Here is a 25,637-nt window from a genome sequence, read left to right on the forward strand (position 1 = left end):
GCTGTTGATGTAGAAACAGATACCTCCACCCTTTGTTTTGCCGGAGAGTTGCGCGTCGCGGTCCGCTCGGAGTAGCTGGAATCCGTCCAGCTGCAGCGCCGCGTCGGGAGTTCTTTCCCCCAGCCATGTCTCCGTGAAGCACAAAACAGCAGATGAATAAAAGTCCTTGTTTCTCCTCATCAGCAGCTGGAGTTCGTCCATCTTATTCCCCAGTGAGCGCACGTTAGAGAGAAATATTCCGGGCAGCGGTGTCCGTTGTCCTCGCCGGCGAAGACGCACGAGCGCACCGGCACGTTTCCCTCTACGTCGACGTAGAGCTGCAAAGGTGAGAGCACCTTTGACCAGAATGTCCCATAAAACAGTTAAAGGTGCGAGAAATTCGGGAAACAAATCCACTGGAGATGTTCCCCTGATGTTCATGAGCTCTTCTCTGGTGAAAGAGCTCCGTGAACCAAAACAAAAAACACTGTTTACAAACAAAACAAGGCAAAACAATGCGCTCCAACAGACCGAGGCAGCCATCCGCGGCGCCATCAAGTCCAAGATGGCGCCGCGGTCCATGTCATCTTTCATTTCTTCTCTCATTTCTTCTCTCAATGAACATTTGTCTGCAGTGGTATTACTGTTGAAATGGCCAGGGATGACATGCTCTGCTCTTTCAAATAACCCACAGTGTAATATTGTTTCCATGAGTCTTTCTGGAACTTGTTTCGGAAATTACTTCGGTGTGTCACAGAAGCTTAAAATGGAAACAAGTCCGTGTTCAGATGGAGATACACATGCTGTATCAAGAATCCTTTGCAAGTTTTTAAAGAGTAACTTGACATCCCTGATAATTCTCCAGTAGTGAGTACTCACCTTGTGTCCAGGTGTTCTCCAAGACACCTGGACATCACTGTTGGGAGCGGTTACAAAATGCTGTGGAAAGGTAACTACTCATAGACAAACACGTTTTCTTCTGTTAGGTCGATCACAAGGTAGAAAGTCACGCGCCGCCAGACTACATTCAAATGAATGCGAGGGCTCAAGTCGATCTTAACGTGGCTTCACGCACAGCTCCCAGCTCTGCTGGCTGCCATCACGAGTTCAATCAGTACAAGACTTCTCACTTCTTCTCACTGCACAAACTTACATACAAGGAAATAGTTTGTGGTGTTCTGAAGACAGACGTTGTCGGTGGCACAGAAGCACACTTTCCTCTGTAACCGTGCTAATGGATTTAGCACTCAAATAGGATTACTTCATATTCAGGGTGTTTATGGATTCCCTGCCAGCAGTTGCAGTCTGAAAAAATAACCTTGTGACTTCTCTTGCAACAGCCCTCACTGCACCCCCCCCTTGTAATTCCTAAAAAGCACACTGAACAGATGACCTTTACCATAATCTGTTCTTTCTTTTCAATTAGTCTCTGCAGTACATCATAAATGATTCATAGAACTCAGCCCGAGCGTGTATTAATAACTAATAAGGATAAGTAATATGAGGGAACAGCTAGTGTGCTGGCACAGCACAGGGTCAAAAGGTCTGCGATTACACTGGTCACGGCGAGACAAAATGTCCGCTCCCAACGCAGGGAGGCCATCTGATCAAGAGCAGAAATGGACCAGTTCTGCAGGTATTATCCAAGCAGCTTGTAAATTATATCGGTCATTATGTGCCTTTTGGTTTTGGGAATTATTCCTGCCAGTTTGGTCGGCTGCAGCTCTGTGGAACGTACAGTTCCTCGTACAGTAAAAGATGTCTGTATTCAGTGAAATATGAGTTGATCTCTTGATCCTCTGGCAAGATAATGCAAACGGCTGGCAACCTCCAGGATTTAATCGGTTTAATCCCTCTTTTCACTAATATGGTTTAAGAGGATTTCCTCTATACGTTAATATGGCATCAGCCAAGTCAGAAGAGATCATTTCCTTTTTCTTTTTTTTTTTATCTCCCCATCATATGTTTGACTCTATTATCCAGTAAAATTATCTTCAAGGTTTCTTCTTCTGCAGAAGCCTGATTACACACAAACAAATGCGTAAAGTATCACACACCTACACTAAATCGAACACACACTCGCATGTTATCGCTACCAAAAGGAGAATAAATACAACAATATCTAGCGTGGCAGCATCAAAGTGGCCTTTCCCATTGATTTCCTGTTTCTGTGTCACAGAGAAACAGGTTTGGCTAATAGGGCTGAGTTATGCAACATCATGCAGCTGTAGGCTTTTACCCATAAATCCCTGCCAGTGCTCAACTTGAGGAGATTAAAGTTGAGCGAATGCCTGCCCTGACAGCAGCCGATGGAAGTGGGCGCTGCAGGGTCATTTTCAGTTATTTTTCACTCTGCTGGAAAAGAGAGAGGAGATCTGAAACTTTACTTTTGACTTTTTCTTCGTACTCGGGGAGATACAGAGTTAGGCTTTTGTGGTTTTAAGGTGTACAAAAGATGCTTAAACACAAAATAACTTACAGAAGAATGTGCCTTTTTTTTTTTACTTACTCTGGCTGCAGTTTTCTCAGTGATTCATTTGTAAAACTGAAGCGTTGTGGATGCTAATCACAAGAGAGCTGAACCAAGAGTATGTGAAATCACTTCTGTTTGCTCTCCATAATTCCTCCATGCAAACAGAAAGGAAATATTTGTTTATTGTCTCATCTCCTTGCCTCCTCTGAATGCTGGGACAAACACTGTTAATTATATGCTTGGTTTGGAGAGCCTGCCTCGTTTCTTTTAATCCAGTTATTACTCTGCGTGTAGAGACTATATGACTGTGTGGAGGGACACCCTGATATCTGGCTGGTGTTTGTCTCTTTGTTTAGTGTTGGATCATCATCTGACTTGCAAAGTGAAGCACTTATTTCTGCTCTGTCGGCTCTTTCTGTATTCAAACTTTAATTAGCCTGTACGTGCCGCCCACATTCAGGTCCACGTTAAACGCAGATGACTGCTGTTACTCTCGGCAAAGGCACCTGTCCCGCCGTAATAAATTTGGATATTTTATTAGTGTCATTATTTTTCCCCTATGCCGTCAGTTTGCTCTAGCTACAATGCCCACAGCTCAGCAGGTTTCTGCTCGGTCGCTTCTTTATTTATTTGTTTTACCTTGTTGACAGACTTGGCTGATGCAGCAATAATATAGCTGTGTAAGACAGGTGCTCCCATTGTCAATCAAATACTTTTGTTTTAAAACGTATTACATCTCCTTAATAAACTGAGCTACAGCAAAAGGCGAGGTTGAAGACTGTAGCAGGGACTGTAGAAACTTTAAATCTGAGTTAACATGGAATTTTCTTGAATGCAGTTCTTAAGGTGGCCACTAGATGGCGGCTTTCAAAAACCTCTCACTGTGTCACGGTTTCCCGGTAGTTTAAGACGCTGACCATGCAATTACAACGCCTGGACTGCCCTCCTCATCTCTTTTCCCTAATTTCCTGTCAGGCTCTCTACTGTCTCCATCTAATGAAAAAGGAAAAATGCTAAAAGAAAAGTTATGGAAAAAAACAACTTATCTGATCTGTCTCTGGATACATTGTCTGGATAATGGCATCCGATCCACGGGCCTTTGCATTTACACCTGGTATTAATAAGCATTCTTGTTATCTTGAGTCTGCCCCCATTGTGACTCCTACTACTTGTAGTTTTTGCTGGGCAGCTTAAGCTTGCAGGAAGAGGCGGAGTTAGGTAACCGTTCAACTTTCTGGGTGGATTTTCTTTCTTAATAATGTGGTCGTACTGTACAGATTGCATTGAGGCTGAGATCCAGCCACAGTGTGAGCCAGACCACCTCCAGATGCTTCGAAAAGCAAAAGGACTGTTTTTGGGGTCGACTCCCGTCAATCAAGGCCTTGGACAACGTGATTGACAGGTGTCCAAGGCAACCCCCCCAAAAACCTGATAAGATGGAGATGCATGAAAATAGCGTCTGTCTGTTTTGATGTTCATGGCTCTTCCATGTAAAAGCAGATCTAGTTTGTGTAATTCAAAGGAACTTGGACTTGCTGTGTTTTCCCTTTCAACCACAAAGCCTCATCACTTCTGTGGCCTAATGGGGGTTTCCCAGGATATAAGCAGAAACCTCAAAAAGTCCCTTCAGAAACCTGTGTTGTATGACCGACCCCAAGTCCAAGTTTAATTACGACTAAGTGATTTGGAGGCTGTTAGCATCATTACCTAAAATGAGTACCACATACTCGCTGTGTGAAAGCAAAGTGTTGCTGATCAAAACCAGTGATTCATGATTTCTTACCCTGTTTTGTTGTGTGCATGAAAGTAACTGACCTCTCTCTGTCCTGTCTTCAGCCAACAATTTTTGGGACGTTAACCAATGAGAGAGCACTGTTTGACAACAGACTGGTGAGTCACCTTTTTTATTTATTTTTTTAAGTGAATGATTGACATCGAGGACATTTGGGTTTTGAGGGTGTAAGAGTGAAGTTGGTTTTAATTGAAAAACAGCGAGTAATGGGGAATTTTAATTAACCTAAAATTCCTGAGGATAAAAATTCCCAAAAGTAGCAACAGATGTCTGTTGCTGTGTGTGTGTTTTATTGTTTTCAGAGCTGAAACATGGTGGAATCTGGTGGAGTTTTTGTTCATATTATTACATTTTTTAATTAATGTCTTTTAAGTATTTCCCTGCATGACAGATGGTAAAAATCTTGTGTCTTTGTTGATGATAACATGGTGGAACACAAAGACTTCCTTGGTCTATCTGTTGTTGTGTAATGCAAATGGCGACGGCAGACGCCACAGAAAGCCAATTAACCAGCAACAAAGGAAATTATTAAGCTGCCCGGTTGTTTGCCTGGCTAGATCTATCGGAGGAGGAGAGTCTGTGGTGAGTCTGTGCCAACTGGCACATGACTTATTTAATTACTTAGCCCTGCGGCACCGAATGAATCCAGCAGATTTATGGATTTGTCCAATTCCCATTGATGAGAAAACAATAAAAGCCACCCTTTATGCTCCGTCTCCAAAGCACTCTTGGGCCCCATGACCATTGAGCGGGATCTCCCTGCTCTGTCTATTGGCCTCTGCCTTCTTTCAGTCTGGTTTAAGTAATGGACGGCAGCAGGTGGGTGGGCGGTCCAGTGTTGATTCACAGGTACATTATGTTTTGGAGCGCCTGATCATGAAAGACTGGAGACTTTTTGAGAGTGTGAAGAACCAAACCTGCTCCAAAGCCAGACTGGATTATTGATGCTTGGTGGCATTTGATGGAATGTGTCCAAGTTCTTCAGCTGCTCTGAGGAACAAAGTCTGGAACTTCAGTCTTCATTAAGGTTTGGATTGTTAATGTGAGGAAAGGTGTGAACCCGAAAACCTCTGTTGATACAAGTTCAACACATAAGGACTTCTTTTTCTCAGGTTAAACCATTATGTGAGACCGATAATTGCTTTTCAAGAGAAATTGTAAATAAGGAAGTTCCAGTCCTGTGTTTGAGGAATTTCACTAAACCTTTACAATTTATACACTAGTGGCACAAAATACCTTTCAAACTTTAAAGACTTTAAAGCCACTACAATAATAATTTCAGAATCCACATTTATATGTTGTTGATTCCTATTCTAACCCTTCTATACCTTCTGGGGACCAGTTTGAGTCCCCACAATGTAGCTGTGTTTGATGTATGCGAAGGTAATTTATTTATGACAGAAAACGAATGTTATCTCGTGCTTAATCCTTTAAAGTAAATCCAGCAAATTCAGATGGACTCAAATTTATTAAGTGGAATGGCTTAAAAAGAAGGCAAAAATATCCCTGTCACTCATCACCCCACTCTGCATATGTGCACCTATCGGGGGGGTAAGAAATCAGACTCTTTAGGGTTCATGGGCTGAAACTCTTGAGAACCACCACATTAGATAATACCAGGCTTTAGCTGGTTTAAGTCTTGCACATAATCCACTCAGGGCTCATTTCCCTTTTTCTGAAGAGCCGCGAGGTTAGGGGAGGTGTTCTCTTCCTCCCGGGCTGAAATCTCCTCTGGATTTCGCGTTGGCCTCAAAAGTGTGAAGGCACAGGTGGAACGGGGGGCAAACACTGGCCGAGGATTATGCTAACGTTATGCATACCGAAGAATAGCACTCTCAGTGGGACAGGCAGCCAGAGAAGACAGCCGCCGTGATATCACCACAGACGGCTTAACGCTCATGCATCAGGAGGCTTTGTGGGATTAATCTAATAGTAAAGCCAGAATTGTGCCTAAATCCTAATTGATTTTTTTTTTTCCACGCATATGGACATTGTTCTCGTCATTGTATAGAGGATGTATCCAACATGCAGCTGCGTCTGACTCTGGTCATGAAGTGTAACTAGAAAGAACACTATTAGTTTTTACATTTTGTAAAGTAGAACAGGAAGAAAAAGCCTTAATTTCACAATTTATCGTCAAGATTTCCTCAGAGGTTTTCTGCACGTTGTGTTCAGACTCAAGATGCACGTAATCACAAAGTAAATCTTAACATCTAATATGGAGCCTGATACGGATAAGTCTTTCACGCTACTGCCATTAACTTGACGATTGCTGTAATTTAAAGACGGGTAATTTACTGCAGTCATTTGTCGACAGTCGTGTAGCTCTTTGATTTTAATTAAAGATGAATAAACAGATGAATAAAACAGCACCAAAAGGCTTATAATTGATCGGGAGCCTTTGACCGTTAATAGGGATGGGTTTCCCATGACAACGAAAGCAGGAAGCAAACACTGTGAATTTTAATGAAGGTGGGGTTTTGGCAGCAGGTTGAGTGTCTCTTATTAAACCACCTAGGAGCTGTGTTTACAGCCCTCTACCGTTAAGACTACTGTAGTTCTGACATATTTAATGTAAAATGTTCACAGATCCCAAGGTGAAATAGCTTGTTTTGTTTGGTTAATAGTCCAAAATCCAAAGATATTTAGTTTGCAGTGACATAAAACAGGGACAAACATCGAATCACAACATTAACGAAGCTAGAAGCAGCAAATGTTTGGCATTTTTAGAAATACACGCTTTAGCTGTCTTTCTAAGAGTTAGATGAGAGGCTCTGTACCACAAAGCCAGAACCAGGAGGCGATTAGCCTAGCTTAGCTTAAAAACCGGAAGCAGGGAAAACTACTAGCCTGCCTCTGTCCAGAATTCAAAACAGGCCTATAAACACCTCTAAAATCACAAATTAACATGATTTATCTTAATCAGCACACAAACGGAAATGTATAAATGAGTATTTGTGGTTTTAGCAGTGAGTTTTCAGAATCTTATTGCTGCTGCACAGAAGTGTTGGGAAAATGGATAAATTGTTGTTGGTCAAGAAATAAAATCACAAAATGTCATTTTAACATTTCTGTTTGGGTACAAATTCAACAAATGAGATACAGCTGTGTTCATTTGTGTGCTTTAGATATACTGGTAGGTGGATTTTCTTTGGCCTTAGGAGACGGGCTGACTATTCGCCCCCTCTTCCAGTCCTCATGCTAAGCTAAGCTAATCACCTTCTAGCTCTATCTCCATACTAAACATGCAGACATTGACGTGGAGTCAATCCAACTCGCAAAAATATAAGTGAATAAGCATATTGACGTATTGATTATCTACTTGTAATTTTCTGTCGACTGTCAACTGATCGACCCATTGTTTCAGCACTTTCATACCTGCAGTGGTTCACACCTGCCAGGTAGGATTCAGCATCTTGCTCAAGGGCACTTCGACGAATGCCTGTTGATAGACAAGCAATGTCTGCTGCAGGGAATCGACCTCGGGACCTTTTTAAATTACAGGACTGTCGGTCCGATCGTGAGGCCACCTTGCTGCCAAAATACATTCTCCTGTTTTCACTCATAGTTCATTTTAACATTTGGTCTTTTCACCCTTTTGCTAGTGTCACAGACCCAGAACATCCATCCCATAACTCTAAACCATGCTGAGAAAGGAGCAGTAAGTACATGGCACATGAACGATGTGTATTTAACGCTGAAATCCAGGGTGGTTGCGTAAGCCTGATAGGGCACTGGTTATGTAAACGTGTTTCTCAAAAAATCTGAAGCCAAAGTGTGTTCCTTCAGAGGCCTGATCTTCCTCCAACATCAGCAACCCACTGCTGGGAACATGGATGTTGGCCAAAACCAGAGTGCTGCATTTTTCCTCCACAAATAGTTGGCAGCAGGAATCAGCCAAGAACGCTCACTGAGTGTATTAAAGTACGGTCAGCTAAAGTGATGCGCCCCAGATACTGGACCTCGACCCGCATCGGCCAAGAAGTCATGGTTACAACACACAAACACACCCTGTGTTTACGTGCAGCCTAATAAACCAGTAACGGGGTTAGTTCATGGCTAATTCAGACGTCATGACCTCATATAAACACCGTGGGGAAGTTAGTGTAATTCAACGGGACCCAATCAGACTGGAAAGTCTCTCAGATCTTTTCATCGAGGGAGATTTAATCAATGAAGGATCGAACTATGTGTTTGCAAGTTGTAGCTTCTACCTCTGTATATTTTTGCTGAGCATTTTTGAATGCATGCTTTTCCTGCAATTCCATGCACCTATTTGTGTCCATTCATTTCTGTACTGCATTAAAATATATTAGCAGCCCAGACTCAATGTTAAACGTTTGTCAATTTCTGTGAGTTTATGGAGTTTAAAGCTGCATTCACTGGTTGTTATTATTCTTTTTGGGAGACAGGGCAACAAGTTGTAAACACAACATTGACCACAGTATAAAGGTATGGCTAACTTGTTAGCAAACAGTTAACACAGAGCAACATTAGCATTGATTGGGAGTTGTGGTCCAACATTAACTTGGACACCTGACTCTTTAGCTATTAAATGTTCCAACATGTTCACCAGCTGCTTACTAACTGTGTCTGTCTGCTGTCTGGTGCTGGGCAGGTAGTGCACAGTGAAAACAGCTGCCTGCTGCGGCTGGAAATGTTGCGGGTCATAAAACCAAAACAATGAACTGAAAGACGCTAAAGAAGTTGAGGGGAACTGCAGCTTCAGTAGTCATTCTCTGTGGGTTTGTCAAGACGAGTGACTCCTTCCACTTTGTTAACAGATATATTTCAGGTAGAGCAGCTCGGAAAGCGGATTGATTTGAAAAGTTCGAACTGATATCAACAGCCAGAAATGCTCCGTCGGTCCGCAGTACTGACGAGCAGCATGCAGGAAGGCAGCTGTCGATAAAATGCTTCTGAGATTAAAAACTTTTGACACGCCACTGACATTTTAGTCACATTGAGCATGTAATCCTGTTAGATCCCACTTGTGATAAGTGCCATTTGGAGAACAGATTATTCCAAAGCACCATACAGTACCATGAGTACTGACATTTTGACATTGGTGGTCCCGGTGGGAATGAAACTCCTGACCCAGGCTGTGTTGGTGACATGGCTCTGTTGAATTAATTATATTAATGGCAGATGTTCATAAAATACAGCGGGATGTCATATGGTTAGCTTGGAATCCCCAGAGTTGCTCCACAGTGTAGCGTGATGACACGTTGTCACCCACTCTCGTCAATTAATTAATTATTAAAAAGAATGGCATTACCTGTACTGCTGTTAGCTGATTAGACACAGACACACCAGCTGTTTTTTTTCATTTCATGTCATCTATTGCATCGCTTCAGTGCCTCTGTATTACCCTGTATTTCAAAAACACCACCTCATTTCACACATTTGGCACAAAAACCAACCTGGTTTGGCTTCAAATAAGTACATTGTTAAGGTTGGGAAACAACACGGTTTTGGTTAAAATGACCTTCGTCATCATAGTTACAATAATAACCATCTGGTTAAAGTTGGGGAACACTGTGGTCATGGTTAAAAGAAATTAACTTCGACTGTCAGTTGTGGTAAAGTCCTGCAGCTGCTCCCTGTGCGGACTTTGTAGCTCAAGGACGACGTCGCCTTACTTTCTCCTTTGCTCCCGATGGACAAGAGTCATAAACATTACAGCCCTCTAGATGGCTTTGTCGCATGAAGGTAATATATATATATATATATATATGTGTGTCTTCAAAAACATTTTCCCTCTTGGTCTTCCAGTCCGAGCTCAGGCTTTATTTAAAGCTTTGACTTTGTCTTGTTTCTATTTTCTGACAATCTGCCATCAGTTAAGTCAACACCAACAACGGACCGCTTGCATAACCACCTGCTGCCGCCTCTAAGCCTCTATAAGTGTGTGTGTGTGTGATCTCTGGTAACCTTCTGTTGGCATCAGACTGGACGGTGTCACACAAACACACGCCGACATGCCTTCAGATGTTACGTAACCTTGCCTCTTCGCGCAGACATGCACACATTGATGAACACTGAGCCACAGGGATGAAATTAGCTGGCCGGCTAGCAGTGGGACTATCGGGTGGATGTGTTTAGATGTGTTTTTGTTGAACGGTTAGCTACTTGCAAGCGCGTCTCAGGGCCTGCTGGTCTTGTGATTATCAGTCATGGGCCGAACATTGGCCTCGAGCCCGGCTTGTCCTCTATGTAATGTGTGTGTGTGTGTGAGAGTGTGTGTGTTCCTGCTGTGCTCATTTAATACCTGGTATTAAATGACATGCTGTATTATCCTCCACATGCCTGCGCTTTGAACCAAGGGAAGGAAGTGTCTGTCCTATATTTCATAGACACTACCTCACACACACACACACACACACACACACACACACACACACGTTCATCTCTGCTTGAAGTGCTGACTGTTCGCTCTGTAAATGTCGGTGAATGATGACCTGCTGATGCCAAAACAGTGTCAGCTCTTCCTTTGAACATCCAGCTGAATTTGATGATGTCTCATTCAAAAGAGAGTTTCATTACCGCTGATGATTTAATGCAGCTTGCTGATGACATTTATTAGCTATCAGTTAATGAGAAAATATCTAAATGTGTGCCAAAATGTGTCAGTCCTCTTTTATTTATTTATAACTCACCTTTGAATACAGTAACTTTTAAATATATTTGTACCTCAAATGAGTCCATATTTCTTAGCTAACTAACACAACTTCAAAACTGAACAACAGCTGAACATTCCCTTTCTTTCTGTGCATGTTTGTGGGTTTCATATCTTAAAAAAAAAAGGCAGGAAAACCTCAATCTCCACCAAACATGTGCCGGAAACCTGCTGCCCGGTAAAGATGAGCACAGAGATCTTCCTCTGGGAATATTTGTCCTGCGACTTGACGAATTGGTTGCTTTGATGCAAAGCTTGAGGTGTTGTGATGTTTTGGCCTTGACACTTCGACATCAGTTCCTTCCACTTAACTTCCTGGTCTGAAGACAAGGATCAAGTCTCCTTCTGACTCATGACCTTTAGAGTCTTATCTTCAACCAAACATCTGCAGATGGCTAACTGTGATACCGATGAAGGCGGACACAAAGACAAACATTTTAAGTTAAGTTAGTTTTGGCAGATTGATTGAAAATACAATCACATCATTTATACCTATTAGGCGATAGGCCATGAATCAAATCCGTACATGGTCACGTGGTTTCCGATGGATCTAATCCCTGAACTGACCCCGTTGAAGACCACAGGCCGAAGTGTGTTGGTCACATAATAAATCGTTCCTGCAGGCTTTTGTCCTTTGGACTACCTCTCCTCTCCAGCACCTTGCAGGGAGATGAGGCAGTGTCAGAACTCCTACTTGACTTTTACAACTTTATTAACGGTCTACAGAAGCAACAGCAACTCATCATTTTTGGTACATTATTCTGCAGGGCTGGTGGAGATCAATAGCATTGTAATAATGATTGTTTTTAGTTCGTTTTAGCTAGTAAGCAGATTTTAAATTATGGAGCGAGTACAAACGACGAAGCACACTGAAGTTTCCTCTCCAGTCAGACTGAGTTGCCCTCTGTGATTTACCATAACGGCTAAATGACACACCTCACACACTTGACCAATAGTAATTCACCTCCCCTCCTCTTGATTTCCTCCAAAGAGGGTCCAAATAACTACGTTGGATAATATTCAGATTTGCACTCCTCTGCTTTCCCTCCCCCTCTCCAAATCCAGTAATCCAAGAGGAAATGAAATTGGCTTAGTGACTTTCCGACCTGTCTGGGGAGGGAACGCCACACAGAACTGCAGTGAACAGTTTAAGCTGATTAACCCCAATAAGGAGGGTTATCTTATTAAAGCTTGACTCTATGAATATGAGTGAAAACAGGGACTTCATTAATAAGTGATGGCTCAAAAAAGCTTATGTAACTTTCAGCTCAGACCAAATTCTAGAAATATCTGATAACTTTCAGCGACTTCCCTAAAGGTACGGAGTCCCCTGAGCAAAGAAAAACGTCCATAGAAAATTGTTTGTCCCCGTTTGCCACAAAACATCTTAATCAGTAGGGACAGACACTTTTTGAAGCCAACCTTCGGTCCTCATCATCGAGTGCTTGGCGCTGCTTTAATGTAGCTTCTGTTGTGTTTTAAACGTGTCCTGTCTGGAAGTGATATGTTTTAATTGAGCAGGTTTCCGCACATGCAGGCAAAGACAAGTATTTTCTATTCTATTTTATAGACATGTAGCAGCAGCACAGTTTTAAGAAATACTGGTGAAGTTTTTTTTGCAAAGTTGAGTAGTTAAAATTGCATTAAGCAAAGTTTTTATGTAGAATTGCAACAGAATCCCTGCCAACTGAGATGCCATAGATTTGTCATGTTTTGAACAAACACAAAAGTCTCCTCGCCTGGTGATGCCGCCTCTGTAGAAAGCTGGATCAGTCATTTCTGAAGACACGCACAAGTGATGCTCAGAGGAAACACAGGATGTCACGTGAACACGCAGTTAGAAGCGCTGTTAGTCTGGAGTCATGATGTTGGTATGAGCGTCACAAGCAACAAACAAAACACAACAGGTGCAGCTAATTGGATTAATTAGGAACAAGCTAATTAGTGATTGGCTGTCCAATGGGGAGGGTGGTAGGTTTAGGTGCATGGATTGAATGAACCAGGAGAGATTTGACTTGAAATATAAGATAGAAGTCCTTTACATACACTAGCATATCCCATATGCGTCCATATGTCCACCACTTCTTACTTCCTCGACCCTTTGTGCCTTTATGTTTGTACCATGGACATACACAATTTAATACAATGGCAGCCTTGTGTACTTTGACAATCATTGAAATTGATGCCAGCCATCAGACACCTCTAATTATGAGCAGCCACAGTAGTGTGGTAGAAACAGTGAGGGTAATGAGTTTAGGCAGTGATCCGTAAGTGCTCATATTAGTACCCGGCCATTATGGGAGGAAACGCCAAGCTTCACCTCCTGCTTCTTTCACTTGAATGGAAAAACAATCAAAGCAATGTCATTAAATATGTTTATTTTTCCTTCTGAATCCTGGCTGTGTGTGAGATTACTGCATGCAAAAGAAGAAAAGAACAGTAAACAGTTTTGTGGCTTTGAACGTGCCTGTTTGTTTGATGTATTTCCTGCAGTGTTCCATGATAAAGGCCTGGCACAAGTGATGATAACAAAAGGAAAATGTGAGACAAAAGAAGTACTCGGTAAAGCTGAAAAGAAAAGCCAAAGACTGCAGGGGTATCCCTGCCACCATGGCAAAAAACAATATTTGCATATTTTCTTGTTATAATGTGAAATATTTCTTGTTTTTAACTAGATCTTTTCATATTATGTCAAGATTTTCCTGCTGTGACATATTTTTTGTCATTATTACCAAATTCTGTTGTTATAACAAGAAACTTTTCTTGTCAAATCAGAACACTTGATCTTGTTATATCGCAAAACTTATTTTTAACGGATCCTGTTTAAACAACAAACATCTCTTTACAGTTTTATCTCATAAAAGTTGCTATGTTGTCATAACAACAAACAGACTAATACATTGGTATGTTGTAATAAAGAGAAAGATACGATTAAAACATGAATATATCTTGTGACGACGCGACATTTGTAACTGCATGACGCTGCCGTAGGAAAATGGTGCCAAAGCGGCAATAAATCAAACTAAAAGCAGCAAATATTCACCAACACTGCTGTTCTGTGTTTGACTAGATTTGACTTGTCAGCAGCTTTCAAAAGGCGCCTCGAACCCATGAGACAAACCATAAAATGCTTTCAGCCACAAGTCATTTTGAGTGTTATGAGTGCTGCTGTATTGGTGGCAAATGATATTTAATATTAAAGGACAGCGTGTGACATACAGACATATCAATTCATTCATGTACTACATCCGTGAGAAAATAGATTTTACTGTAATTTCTACTGGTTTGCAGCCCTGCAGGCAGCAGAATGTCTTTATTTCTGTCCTATGCGTCTGACGGCGGGGGTGAAGACGAGAGAAGCAGCGCCGCTTATCATGTCTGAACACAAAGCCTCAGAAAACATTTATGTGTTTTAAACTCATGCATTAAAGACGCTCTAGGCTGCACTGTGCATACATCAGATATTAAACAAATGGCATTTCAGGTCAAATGATAAGCAGTTGGTCTTTGTTTGCCATTGTACTGTAAGGAGGCACAAATGTCTCAATATTACGGGGGCGGAGGGGTGGATTCATGTTTTATTCATGATAAATCCTGGCCCGTGGCTTTTTATTCAGTTAAGTGAGATTACATTTAAGTCATTTGTTAAATTGTACAACAGGGTATGGCTGTGTGAATGTGCACGCTCTGTCTGGCACAACTAAAGCGGCTGTGGGCAAAACTGAAATGTTAATCGTTTTTTGAGCACAAAAACTGAGCGACGTCGCGACCGAACAAATATAATGTTCCAGTCATTTCAAAGGGGACCGCTGCAGGCGTCATTGTTCGTGCGTTTACGCGTAAATGCTAACACTGTCATGGTATTTCTATAACCGTAGTGTTGTAGTGTTTCTCAGCCAGCTGTAAAAGTGGATCCTCTACATTAAGGTATACTGTATGTGCATATATTATCTAACTGTAATGTTTTTGGTTTATCAACAACCCATAATGATCTCACAGCTGCCAAATTGCTTCTCGCAGAGCTCCCAGAGGTGTGAACATTTTTTATTTATTTATTCATTTATTTATTTATTTTTGGCAGCTCTGCAAAATGCCAAGCGGGCTGCCGTCGCTGATTTCAAAAGGTCAAGTGCGCGGTTGTTCGCAGAGGCGCAATAAGAGCGATTGTTTTCAGCTCTCTGATCCAAAGGGCCGCAGTGTGAAGCTGCCAGATAATTAATGACTCGGTAATTAGCAGGTTTATTGTTTGTGTTCATCCATTATGTCACTGCAGGTTGACTTTCCTTTTTCACTGTGTTCTGATTGACAGGCCATTTTACTGTGTGTGTGTGTGTGTGTGTGGGGGGGGGGCATCATTAGCAAACCAAATCCACAAACCTGTGAGTTTTAATGAGAAGAAGGTGCTGCAGAGTTATTTCTACATTTGTAAAGAAAAGGGTCCTTTTTAAATCACGTGTAAAAAGTCATGTAAATAACTTATATAACATTTGGTGTAGAGGTCAGCTGATGGCGGACACCCAGTGCTGTCGAATGCTTTTCATTTCCTGTGGCTGCTCCACAATAAAAGCCACAGTGTTTCGCCGCCGGTTGATCGAAGCATTAGCAAGGATAATAAATAAATAGTAACTTGCCATTTACCACAGAGGAGCTATCAATGAACAGTGAAGCTGCAGTCAATTAGATCAAATTACAAACAATAATGTTTATTCGGCATCATTTCCTGTCAATCCCCAGTGCGTATGTACGTACTTCAATGTAGGGTGGGAATGGCGGACTCCCCCAGCAGCAATTACCTACAAGTACCTACTGTATAGAGACGTAATAACTGAATGTTAATACACTGAATGTCTCGCTGAAAGAATGTTGACAATGAATAGTGTTTAAATTGGGGTTTCATTTCACGTTAACGTGAGGGATTATAACTTGTTTACAAACGTGAACTTGTTTCTATCTTTAAGACAAACTAGGACAAGCAGACTAGAATGCGTAGCGCTGATCTTCAACGGTTTTATTTCTAATGGCAGATTCTTTAAAAACAAGCGACACATGTGAGACATGAGATGTTTTGTCTCAACTGAACAGTTAAAACACAACTAAACAGGCAACAGTTTGTATTTCTTTTTGTGTTTTATTGACTTTTTAAAGATTTTGAGTGTGAATGTGAAAAGTCCACTCAGAGTCTCAGGTGGATTTTAACTTCAGTCCTCCAGCGTCTTCTTCTTCTTCTTCTTCTTCTTCTTCTTCTTCTTCTTCTTCTTCTTCTTCTTCTTCTTCTTCTCCATCCTTAAATCGATACAGTGTCTGAATTCTTCCAGGCTGAGTGTTTCTTGTTTTCCTTGTCGAGTTTTTCCTCGGTCTCCTCCAGAAGCTCAACATTTGGGAAATCATGGAGGGAGTCTTCTTCTCCTGCTCAGCCTGGAGCTTAGAGACCAGCTCCTGGTTGGTTGAGGTCTGTTTATCCAGTTTGTCTTTAAGGTCCTCCAACTCTTTGGAAAATGACTGCTCTTTCTCAGAAGCGTCTTTCTTCAGGGTCTGGATCTCCTCCTCCATCTGCTGAAGACGAGCATCCCTCTGCTGCTTTATGACCTCCAGCTTCTCTGACACCCATTCAGCTTGAGACTGAGTCTGTTTCTGAAGGCTGTCGCTCTTTTCTCTTTCTGCCTGGAGCTGAGTTAAATTTCTACAGTGGATCTGATACGAAACTTGCAGCTGCTCAAGTTCTTGCTGAAGAGCTTTGTTTCTATCTTTTTCCTCCTGGAGTTCTGCTGAGAGCCTCTCTTGGCTGATTACGTGGGCCACTTTGAGCTTCTCAAAGTCTTTTTGAAGCTCCTTCTTTTGCTTCTTTTTGGTATTATTTTCAGTCTCAGTGGCAATCCTCATGGTGTCCATGGTCTCCGGGTCACAGAGCCTCTTCAGCCTCCCCAGTTCATTGCGGGTTTCCTTCTCTTTGCTAATGAACATTTCTTTTAGGGTCTTCTGATGATCCAGCTGTTCTTTAGTCTTTTCCAGTTCTTTGCTGAGCTGCAGCCTCATATTATGCTCTCGGAGGTTTATGGCACGCTCCTGCCCCAACAAATCATTCAGGTCCCTCACTTCGTCCTGCATGCCGCTGCTTTTCTCCACTTGCTTCTGCAGAGACTCTGTTTGGATCATCTGTCTCTCCAGTTTGGTGGAAAGCTGCTGCACCTTCTCCTCCTGACGCTCCCTCCCGGAGCTGTGGTTTTCAACACTTTGCAGCTGAGCCTTCAGCTCCTCCACCTGCTTTTCAAGAGCCTCCTTTTCCAGCTCAGAGGCTTTCAAGCGTTGGGCTAACCTGTAGGGGCCCAGGGGCCTCCTGATGTTCTCCATTTTTAGCTGCTTGATCCTCCAAATTTCTCGTGTAGATAGTCTGTCGCTGAAGAACAGTTCTGTCTCTGTTGAAGTGTTGTATGTGCTGTCGTCATAACACATAGAGAATGGAACTGTTTTGACTTCCAGACTTCCACAGTTTTAAATGCTTACATTCATTTTACTCCCTCAGGTGGCGTCTGTGCATCTCCACACAATATAGTCAGCATTTCAGTTTGGGTTAAATATTGATGTTTTAATGTTACGTCAGCATTGGCTGTTCGTACTCTTGGAATGACCCACATGTATGTCTTCTTTGATAAGCGACCTCTTGCGGTCGTGCAGATAAGTGAGTGTCCAGCCTCAGTAGCGAGGCATGTTCTGTCATCTTTTCTTGTCCTCACCGTGAGGTTGCCAGGCAACAAGTGGAGACCTCAGGAAGTCACTGCGCCCAGCTGCTGGTCACCAGGAAACAGTCAAAGCATTACTCAACATAAAAACAACAACATTAAACTTTAGACTTGCTGGTAGGCGTATTTCTGAAGTGCCAGGCTTGTACTTTCCCCCCCGCCATCAGTCTTTATGCTAAGCTAAGCTAATTGCCTGCTGGTCCCAGCTTTATACATAGTGCAGAGCTATGTGAGTGGTTATCAATGTCCTGGATATTTCCTGTGCGCCTTCTCTAGCTGCACAAACTGGGCTGCGCTTTTATTCGCTCAGACCCGTTCATGTTGATCCAGATGTTTTTGGCACCCGATGCCATCAATATTCATATGACCTCCAGCTGAGCTCTGCTATTTGTTTGAATATTCCAGAGCAGGAAAATATTTATTAATTTATTTGCGGCTTTGGGAGGAAAACTGCGCATCTTCAGTGACATAAAAGACGGCTCTCTGTCCAACAGTCCTGTGGTTCGACAGCAGGAAGGAACTGACATATTTCTTCTCACTGCGATTATTCAAAGGCGCTTAATGTTTTGGCTGACAGTTGAAAGAGTGGAAGCCCCAGCGATGAAGTCAAACCTGTGAAAGCAGCGTGAAAACACATTTATACGTGAACTTATGAACCTCTACATGATTCCCAGCGTTGATCAACCAAATCATTCATCAAAGATATAAAAAAAAAAAACAGCTGCAAAATGTAAATAGAAAAGTAAGTTGATTACTAACAAGCTCCCTAGTTATAAAAAGTTGGCACTGGAGTTCAGAGAATAACATTACCACAGATCACATGGGAGGTTGTTTGGAGTAATTGATGTTATTTTGGGTGGAGAGAGAGGTCCACTGATGATACTAATCTCTTTTATTGGCTGTTAATTTCAACAATTTATGTGTATCTGTCATGCAAAAAGGACGTAGTGGTGGAATCTCCAGAGGAAGGTTTTGAATGCTGTTGTTAAGACAGCTAGCAAGGTTTTCTTTGCTAAATCGGGGAAATATGAGCTGAATGATCACAAACTTCAGAAAGTAAGAAGAAGAGTATTTGTATTTATCAACCAACCTGTTTTGCTAATCAACTACTTCATGACTTTTTTGTATCATGTACAGTATGTATGTAGAAAATACGGGACATTCAAGAAGTCTAGCGCTGCGTCTGAAAGTAAGGAAAGCAAGGAAAGCAGTAAATTGAGATTATTGGCATTTATGAATCGTCGTCTTGCGTCCTCACTGACAGCTGTAGTGTTTGCAGCATTTTTGCATCTATAAAATGCAATGCAATACAATCATGGAAATGAGTTTGTTTGACATATTCTGCTCTAACAAATCTATCGGTGTTGGAAGGAAAAGACTTCATCACTATTTCAGCCGTGATGTTAGAAAATCCTCCTGTTATCTCAGCATGCAGACCACTCGGCAGCAGCTGAAGCTTACATGCCAGAGGATGCTTACATACCACTGATAGTTGTGCTTTGGCCTCAGGATTACGTGAGCGTCCTTTATGCAACACGTCTACTCCGCCCTCGCATGCCATCCGTGACAGTGGAGACTCGTGGTGTGCTGTAAGCTGCATGTTGAAATGTAGAGAAACGCTGTCTCTAAACAAGCCGGTGGGTCTTTTCAGGATTATTTATGGATTTTTAATGCACACTTTGTCAAGAAAGATCAATAAAAGTTGTAAAGATATAAAAAAGTTAAACTCACCAACAGTTATTTGCTGTCAGTAGTAAACAGGTCTGGATTAACCCTTTAGGGGCTCAAATGGACTCCAGTTGAGTCTCTGTTTCTCTGTGCATTGTGTATGTCTTCGTTAATAATTAGTAATTCACTTGTATTAACTTGATTAAGCACTGATCTCTATGGGAATACACACCTTGTAAACACAAGATAAAGGGGAATAATAACAGCTTTTTAACTCTGGGCCCCTCTACAAGATGGAGCCTCAAGATTATGTAAATAATGCAGGTGTCAACTCAACGTCCCGATCTTTGAAATGTATATATGCTTATTGTTCATTACATTAGTAAGTTTTCCCGAGAGTGAGGACGTGGAAGGAAGCAGCTCACACATCAGACATCCAGTAGCAGCATCTTTCTGTTGACGCTCAGTGACTTTACAAAGCAAATGAGGAGCCACTGATGTCTTTTAGGGGAGTAAAGGACACGAAAAAAAGTTGATGTCTTTGAAATTCCTTTCAATGAGGACATCGCCAAACATATTTTGTCAGCGAAGAACTTTCCAAGGAGGAGGGAATATCTTGAGGTCTGTCCTTACAGTTAGATATCAACATATCTCCTTCAGTAAACACCAGAAACTGCTTTGAGCTTCGTCTCATTTTTGGATTCTTATAGAAGAATGACACAACATTCATGACCCTCGTCTGCCAGAACGTCCTCAGTAAAGTTATAAACAAAACGCAGTTATTCGTTGGAATATATTCAGGAAGTGTCTTCTGTGCAGTCTGTGTAGCTGCTTCTTTACATTCTTAGGTTGCTTCTTCTTCTTTTATTTTATGAAGACAGACGAGGCAGAAAAATGAGTTCCCAGGTTTACTCTTAATAGTTTCTCCTGTGAAATAAGGACATTTTCTTGTCTTGACGTCCACTCCTCTCCTCTTTATTCCTGATGGATGTTGGGTACGCTGTACATGAGGCAGAGGGAAAAACACAGATAGAAACAGGAAGAGATTTAGTCATTTCCCAAACCTCTAATAACTCCCTGAGGTGGACTGTGGCGAGGAAAGTGCACCGTCTGCCTCCACAGCAGAATGAATAATGGAGGGGTTTGTGTTTGTGTGTGTGTGTGTGTGTGTGTGGCTGAAACCCACCACACAATAATGATAATTGACCAATTAGGTGTCGGGGAGAAGCGTAAACACCTGGGGCTCCTCCAGAAAGGTGAAACGTTACAGAATAATCAGACAGAAATGAGACGAACATCCAATCAACAATTTATTTTCCTTTTTGTCAGGTCATCAATAACGGCACGCCCTTCCACACCATCACACATTTTACTGTCTATACAATAACAGGGTGAGTGAGCCCAGTGCAACGCGAAGGAACAGGAAAGGTTTCGATTGGCCTAAAGTTAACGGCTGGTGTGTCTGTGGGTTAGCGTGACACTGAGCTGGTGAGGTTAAGAGCCGTCATGCAAGTCAACCCTCACGGCAGACGAAGCTAATACTGTCGGCCATCAGGGACTCGAGCCTTTGAAGGACAGGACCCGGAAACGTGTGTCCTTTAAAGCAGTGGTTCCCAACCTGGGGGTCAGGACCCCCCACAAGGGGTCACCAGATATTTAACAGTGTAGGAAAGCAGAAAACAATGATTTATAACAATGATAATTACCTCTACAGATGAGTTTGTCAACAGAATAAATCCAGCATCTAATCCAGCACTAAACTGGATTTCATGATGAAGACGTTGTGACCCAGCACGTGATGAAGAGCTGTCAAACCAGCTTAATGGTAAATATTCAAATCTAACTTCTTACGACGGTTTATACCTGCCTCCTGTTATTTACACCCTGTGGCGGCTTTGTCACTGGTTCGGATCATGTGATGTATTTACCTAAAGGTGCAAGGTTCTCGGCAAGAGACACGAGCCTCGTTGACCTGTGGTCTATATTATATACTGTATACTGCATACCAACAACCCCACCAGGGGTTTGACTATATGACAGCCACGCTGTGCTTCGAATACTTCGCTGTCGTCCACCGGAGCAGTTCATGAGGAAATGCCTTGCTCAGAGGCACCAGCGCAGCAATAGTTAATGACGGAGAGGAGAATGTTTCTGATTCGCGTCGTCCCTCCCTGCTTTGAGCTGGTCAGGACCTTCCAGCCTTCAGTCCTGGCTGACAGCCTCTAAGCCCTCTGCTGACACCACTATTGTCAGGCGGCGCTTTGATCCCGCCGGGCCAATAATACATTCATGAATAAAGCACAACCTGCCTTCCAGTACCAAAACATCTGTGGCACTTCTGCCTGAGAGTTTTTATTAATAGTCTGGAGTTCTTTCACTGTCATATCTTGTACTGCAAAGACTTCCATCCAGCTTCTAAAGTTTCTATATTACTCCTGTGCTCTATTTTATATATAACTTTTATGTTTTCTTACTGTAATGTGACTGTTCTCTGGGATTTGGCTTCAAAGCTGCCCCACATCATGTTATATAGTTATCATTATACATACAGTATAACTTGACTTAAGTAGCTGATATAAAAGGACAAGAGATTTTGTGAGTGGGAAGAAGTTTTGGTTTGGTATGAAGCCAAACGGTACATAATGTCTTTGGATGCCTTTTGTAAATTGAACAATTCCAATCTTCAAAGCCAGAAAGTGCTTTTTTTTTTTAGAAGCTGGCTGGAAGTTAAAGACACAGTAATTATACTTCGGCTGTGATAGATGGGAACAAGTTGATGTCCGTCGTGGACCAAGAACGCGCCAGAAAACAAATCCAAGAAAAAGCGAAACTGTACAATACTGCGCTGCTGAGCTGTACGCTGTGCACTCCTCACTGCTGTGGAACTAAGCAGCCAGACAACCATCCATCATGAAGTGACCCACTCTGACATGCAAACATGTTACCTAGATGTGGCGTCCCGCTTCATAACTCTGGCCTGGAAAAAAGGGTTACATAAACAGTTGTGGGTCACGCTGTGCAGGTTCAAGACTTTTGTTATGTAAGGGCCCTTTGATGGCAGCCATGGATGACGGGCAGCCTGAGGCACTCTGAAGCCTGCTCCTCACATCTTCACATAGTGTTTGATGCAGGACGGGAGGACGTCGGGAGATCGTGTCTGATAGACAGCGTCGTTACGCAACGAGAAGGATGAGTAAAGGTCACTGTTCATGAGAAACAGCATCCAAACCAAACACACAACACTCTGGCATGTCATCCATTTGATGGAGCCTCTAAATTTGACTCACTGGAGGACAGATGGCGTGTGGCGACACTGACAGACCAAAGTTCTACCTAACTGGCTATATTTTAGATTTTTGTTTAACTTGTCTTTACTCAAAACTATGCGTGGAATTAAAGGATATTATGGAAATTTCTCAGAGTGCAGGCAGAGACAACGTCACGTTAGAGAAAGTAAATGTCATTATAATTGAATTTTTCAACATTTAACCTCTCGCTTCTCTCGCAGCATGAGTCAGTCCTTCACCTTCCATCCCAAAGTGAGAACTGATTCTCTTGGATCCCCACCTTCAATGCTATAGCTGTTCCCAGATCTGTTACTTCTGCTTCTTCTAATGTTGAAGCTGGCACTGTGACGTTTAGATTTTCTGGTCTGAGGACAGAGGGAGTTGTATGCTGCACATATCATAAAGCCCCCTGAGGCAAATCTGTGATATTGGGTTATATAAACAAAATGTACTTGACTTGGTGATTTGAGCTTCTTTATACATGATGGCCATCACTGCTCACATTAGCTACCTGCTGTAATTATTTTATTAACAGCCAGATGCTGTCAGTCCCAGCACGGCGATTGAAAACGCTTCCGTAAACTGGCTTCAGGTTGCATCAATCAGCGATAAAGAGCAGCAAAACGTTTATAAAATGATCATGACTTTAAAACTGCTTTTTCTGCAACATCCATCCTCATAGTAAATGTTTCCTACTGCACTCACAGCTGGAAACTGCTGAGTACAATTACTAAAGCTGCAGCAGGCCAGGATGTAGTACCTTGCTCAAGGGCAACTTTAGAGCAGCGCTGAAGGAGGGAATTGTCATTTTCTCTCCCCAGTTAGATTTTCCTGGCCGGTCCAACCTTCCAGTTACCAGTCCGCCTCTGTGACTTTGGGCTACCGCTGCCCCTTCTGCAGCTCTCACCCCGTTTTATTTCTCCGGCATTGGAAGTCGAGTACTTTTCTATTACAAACTCACTCGCTACATATTCATACCTTTACTGTGCGAGCTCAAAATGCCACGGTTCAGCGCGCCTGGCCTTCGATGCCCGGAGGCGAAGGTAGCCGTTTGATCTGCAAAGGCTACATTTAAACCGCCTGCTGTCAGCTTCAAGCACAATCATCCCACGAAGCTGCTTTTGAAGAGCTGACCACAGCTGCTGCCCTGCCAGAGGATCAGCCTGCACTGTATGTGATGTTTAGTACACATTCAGGGATGAGGGTGGACGTGTCGATCCTGTGAAGGTTTTTGCGAAATTAATATTCTAATATAAAGAAACTGACTCATCAAAACCAAACCTGGTTTAATGGAAGCTGAATTTCTTTCAGGCAGGTGCAAATGAGTAAAAACCAATTTTGGGGTGTGAGGAGAAACAGGCAGTGCAGCATCAGACTTTTTAATAACCTTGCAGCAGTTTAAATAATATGTGCCAGGAGGTCTGCTGTATATATTTCTCTGACCCAGATGATGGGAAAACACATGCCGCCCCCGTAACCCCATTCTGTCTGTCTGTGGAGAGGAAATAGTGAAGTGTATGAAAATGTATACAGTAAGTTGAACAAGGGTCTACTGTTTGATTGACTGCCTTGAAGACATTTTTACATAAAACGAAATAATGGATCTATAAGGGGAAATACTTAATAGAATATAAGATAAATGGCACCGGTATACTTCCATGCTTCGCTGTTGCCACCTGTGGCTGAAATAATTGGGCTTGCAGTCTTGTGCTTTTGTTTTTATGAGTTTAAACCTGAGACAATTATATTAACACTTAAACACTGAAAATGAAGCTCTTTCCTCAGATATCAGACGGTTTGGTTCTCTGAACAAAGTGAAACACACCGTTGTCTATTCCCTCCTCTATCTATCCCGGTGATGTTGACTGAGCATGTTTGCTCTTCTCAGCCTGCTTCACATTCAAACAGGAGGGGTTCAGCCCACCGAGCAGTTCCACAGGAGAAATGTGGAAAAATTCACGCTGCTGATTTCAAAACTTACCAAGAAAGTCCAGTTTCTCTTTTTTTTTTTTTTTTTTTATTCCTGCAGAGCCTCAAATTCCTGCTCGTCTCCGTGCATTCCTGGAGTTATTGTACACTTTCTGATTGAATCATTTTCATGAGAAAATGGCTTCAGTTCCTCCAGTTCAGTTCCACCCAATGCGGTCTGCGCCTGACCGGCGGCAACAGTTGGAGCCACAGTTTCCCCTCGGAGAGAGAGAGAGAGAGAGAGATGATGCTGAACCGTCTGACAGGACTTCCTCAGGCTTCCTCAGCTCCTGTCATGTGCATGCAGTCAGATTACAGCTGTGGTTTTCTGTTCGCTCTAACACCTTTGCCCTCGTTCTGTAATTCTGAACAACTGAAGTTTAGCTGCTCAGGAAATGTTTCAGTGCGATCCCGTGTCATCTTCATTTTTACATTTATCCATGGAAAAGAAATGGAGTAAGTTACACCGTCAGTTGCTGTATTTCAAAACAATGTTAGAGGATTTTATAGTGGATTTCTAAATAAAAACACTGCTCAAAGAACACGTAAAACCTTTTTGTTCTGTTTCTATACTGTAACTTCTCAGCCAGTATTTGAACTGCCAGCCCCGACTTCTCTAACTTCCTGGCTACTTTCACAGTCTGATTACTTCTAAGAGTTATTGGTTTTCTTTGAGGATGACATTGAGGAGGCTGGAAAACTGGGGCGCGTCGGTGTGTGACTCCTTCACAGAACAAAAGCTGAACTCTTCGTTATGCAGGCGGCGCATGGAGGAGCTTTCGAGCAGAGGAGCCCAGTCACATAAGGTAGAAAGCAGCTCATTTACGCACATTGCCACAGGCATGAGAGAGGGTATGGAGGAGGAAGAGGAAGATGAGACTAATTATTCTCCCTGCAGAGAAGCAGAAGTCTCCCCTGGCTTTCTACGGGGGGGGGGCTTGTCAGGATATGATTCCCTGGTGAGCAAAGAAGAGACGCTGAGATGATGAGGAGAGAGAGAAAATATGACAAATACAGCAGAAACTGGAATACAGATTCTCAATTAGAGGCCTGT

The 25,637-nt window shown here is 42.5% G+C and overlaps 2 protein-coding genes across 3 annotated transcripts in view; one reads left to right on the plus strand and one right to left on the minus strand.

Moving 5' to 3' along the window:
- The window catches only part of rasgef1ba (RasGEF domain family, member 1Ba), a 109,682-nt gene that overhangs the window by 28,272 nt on the left and 55,773 nt on the right, over positions 1-25,637 (plus strand). Inside the window, exon 3 of one of the 2 annotated variants that reach the window (XM_070903900.1) lies at positions 4,289-4,342. The exons of the other annotated variant lie outside the window; for it this stretch is intronic. Coding sequence (XP_070760001.1) covers positions 4,289-4,342 — 54 coding nt within the window. The remainder of the gene's footprint in view (positions 1-4,288; positions 4,343-25,637) is intronic. 2 annotated transcript variants of the gene reach the window in all.
- On the minus strand, positions 16,122-17,271 carry LOC139283695 (M protein, serotype 5-like). Its single transcript, XM_070903720.1, has 2 exons — positions 16,298-17,271; positions 16,122-16,206 (listed from the first exon to the last, which is right to left on the minus strand). The coding sequence occupies exons 1-2, from the start codon at positions 17,269-17,271 to the stop codon at positions 16,122-16,124; spliced, it is 1,059 nt and encodes a 352-aa protein (XP_070759821.1).

Source organism: Enoplosus armatus, chromosome 4, assembly GCF_043641665.1.
Source record: "Enoplosus armatus isolate fEnoArm2 chromosome 4, fEnoArm2.hap1, whole genome shotgun sequence".
In the NCBI taxonomy this organism is placed as follows: domain Eukaryota; kingdom Metazoa; phylum Chordata; class Actinopteri; order Centrarchiformes; family Enoplosidae; genus Enoplosus; species Enoplosus armatus.

Bases quoted from the DNA above. Each gene is read 5' to 3' on its own strand.
- LOC139283695 (XM_070903720.1), bottom strand. From the start codon at position 17,271: ATGGAGAACATCAGGAGGCCCCTGGGCCCCTACAGGTTAGCCCAACGC. The intron at 16,207-16,297 runs GTTGAGCTTCTG...TATCGATTTAAG, and splicing joins CCCTCCATGATTTCCCAAAT to GATGGAGAAGAAGAAGAAGA.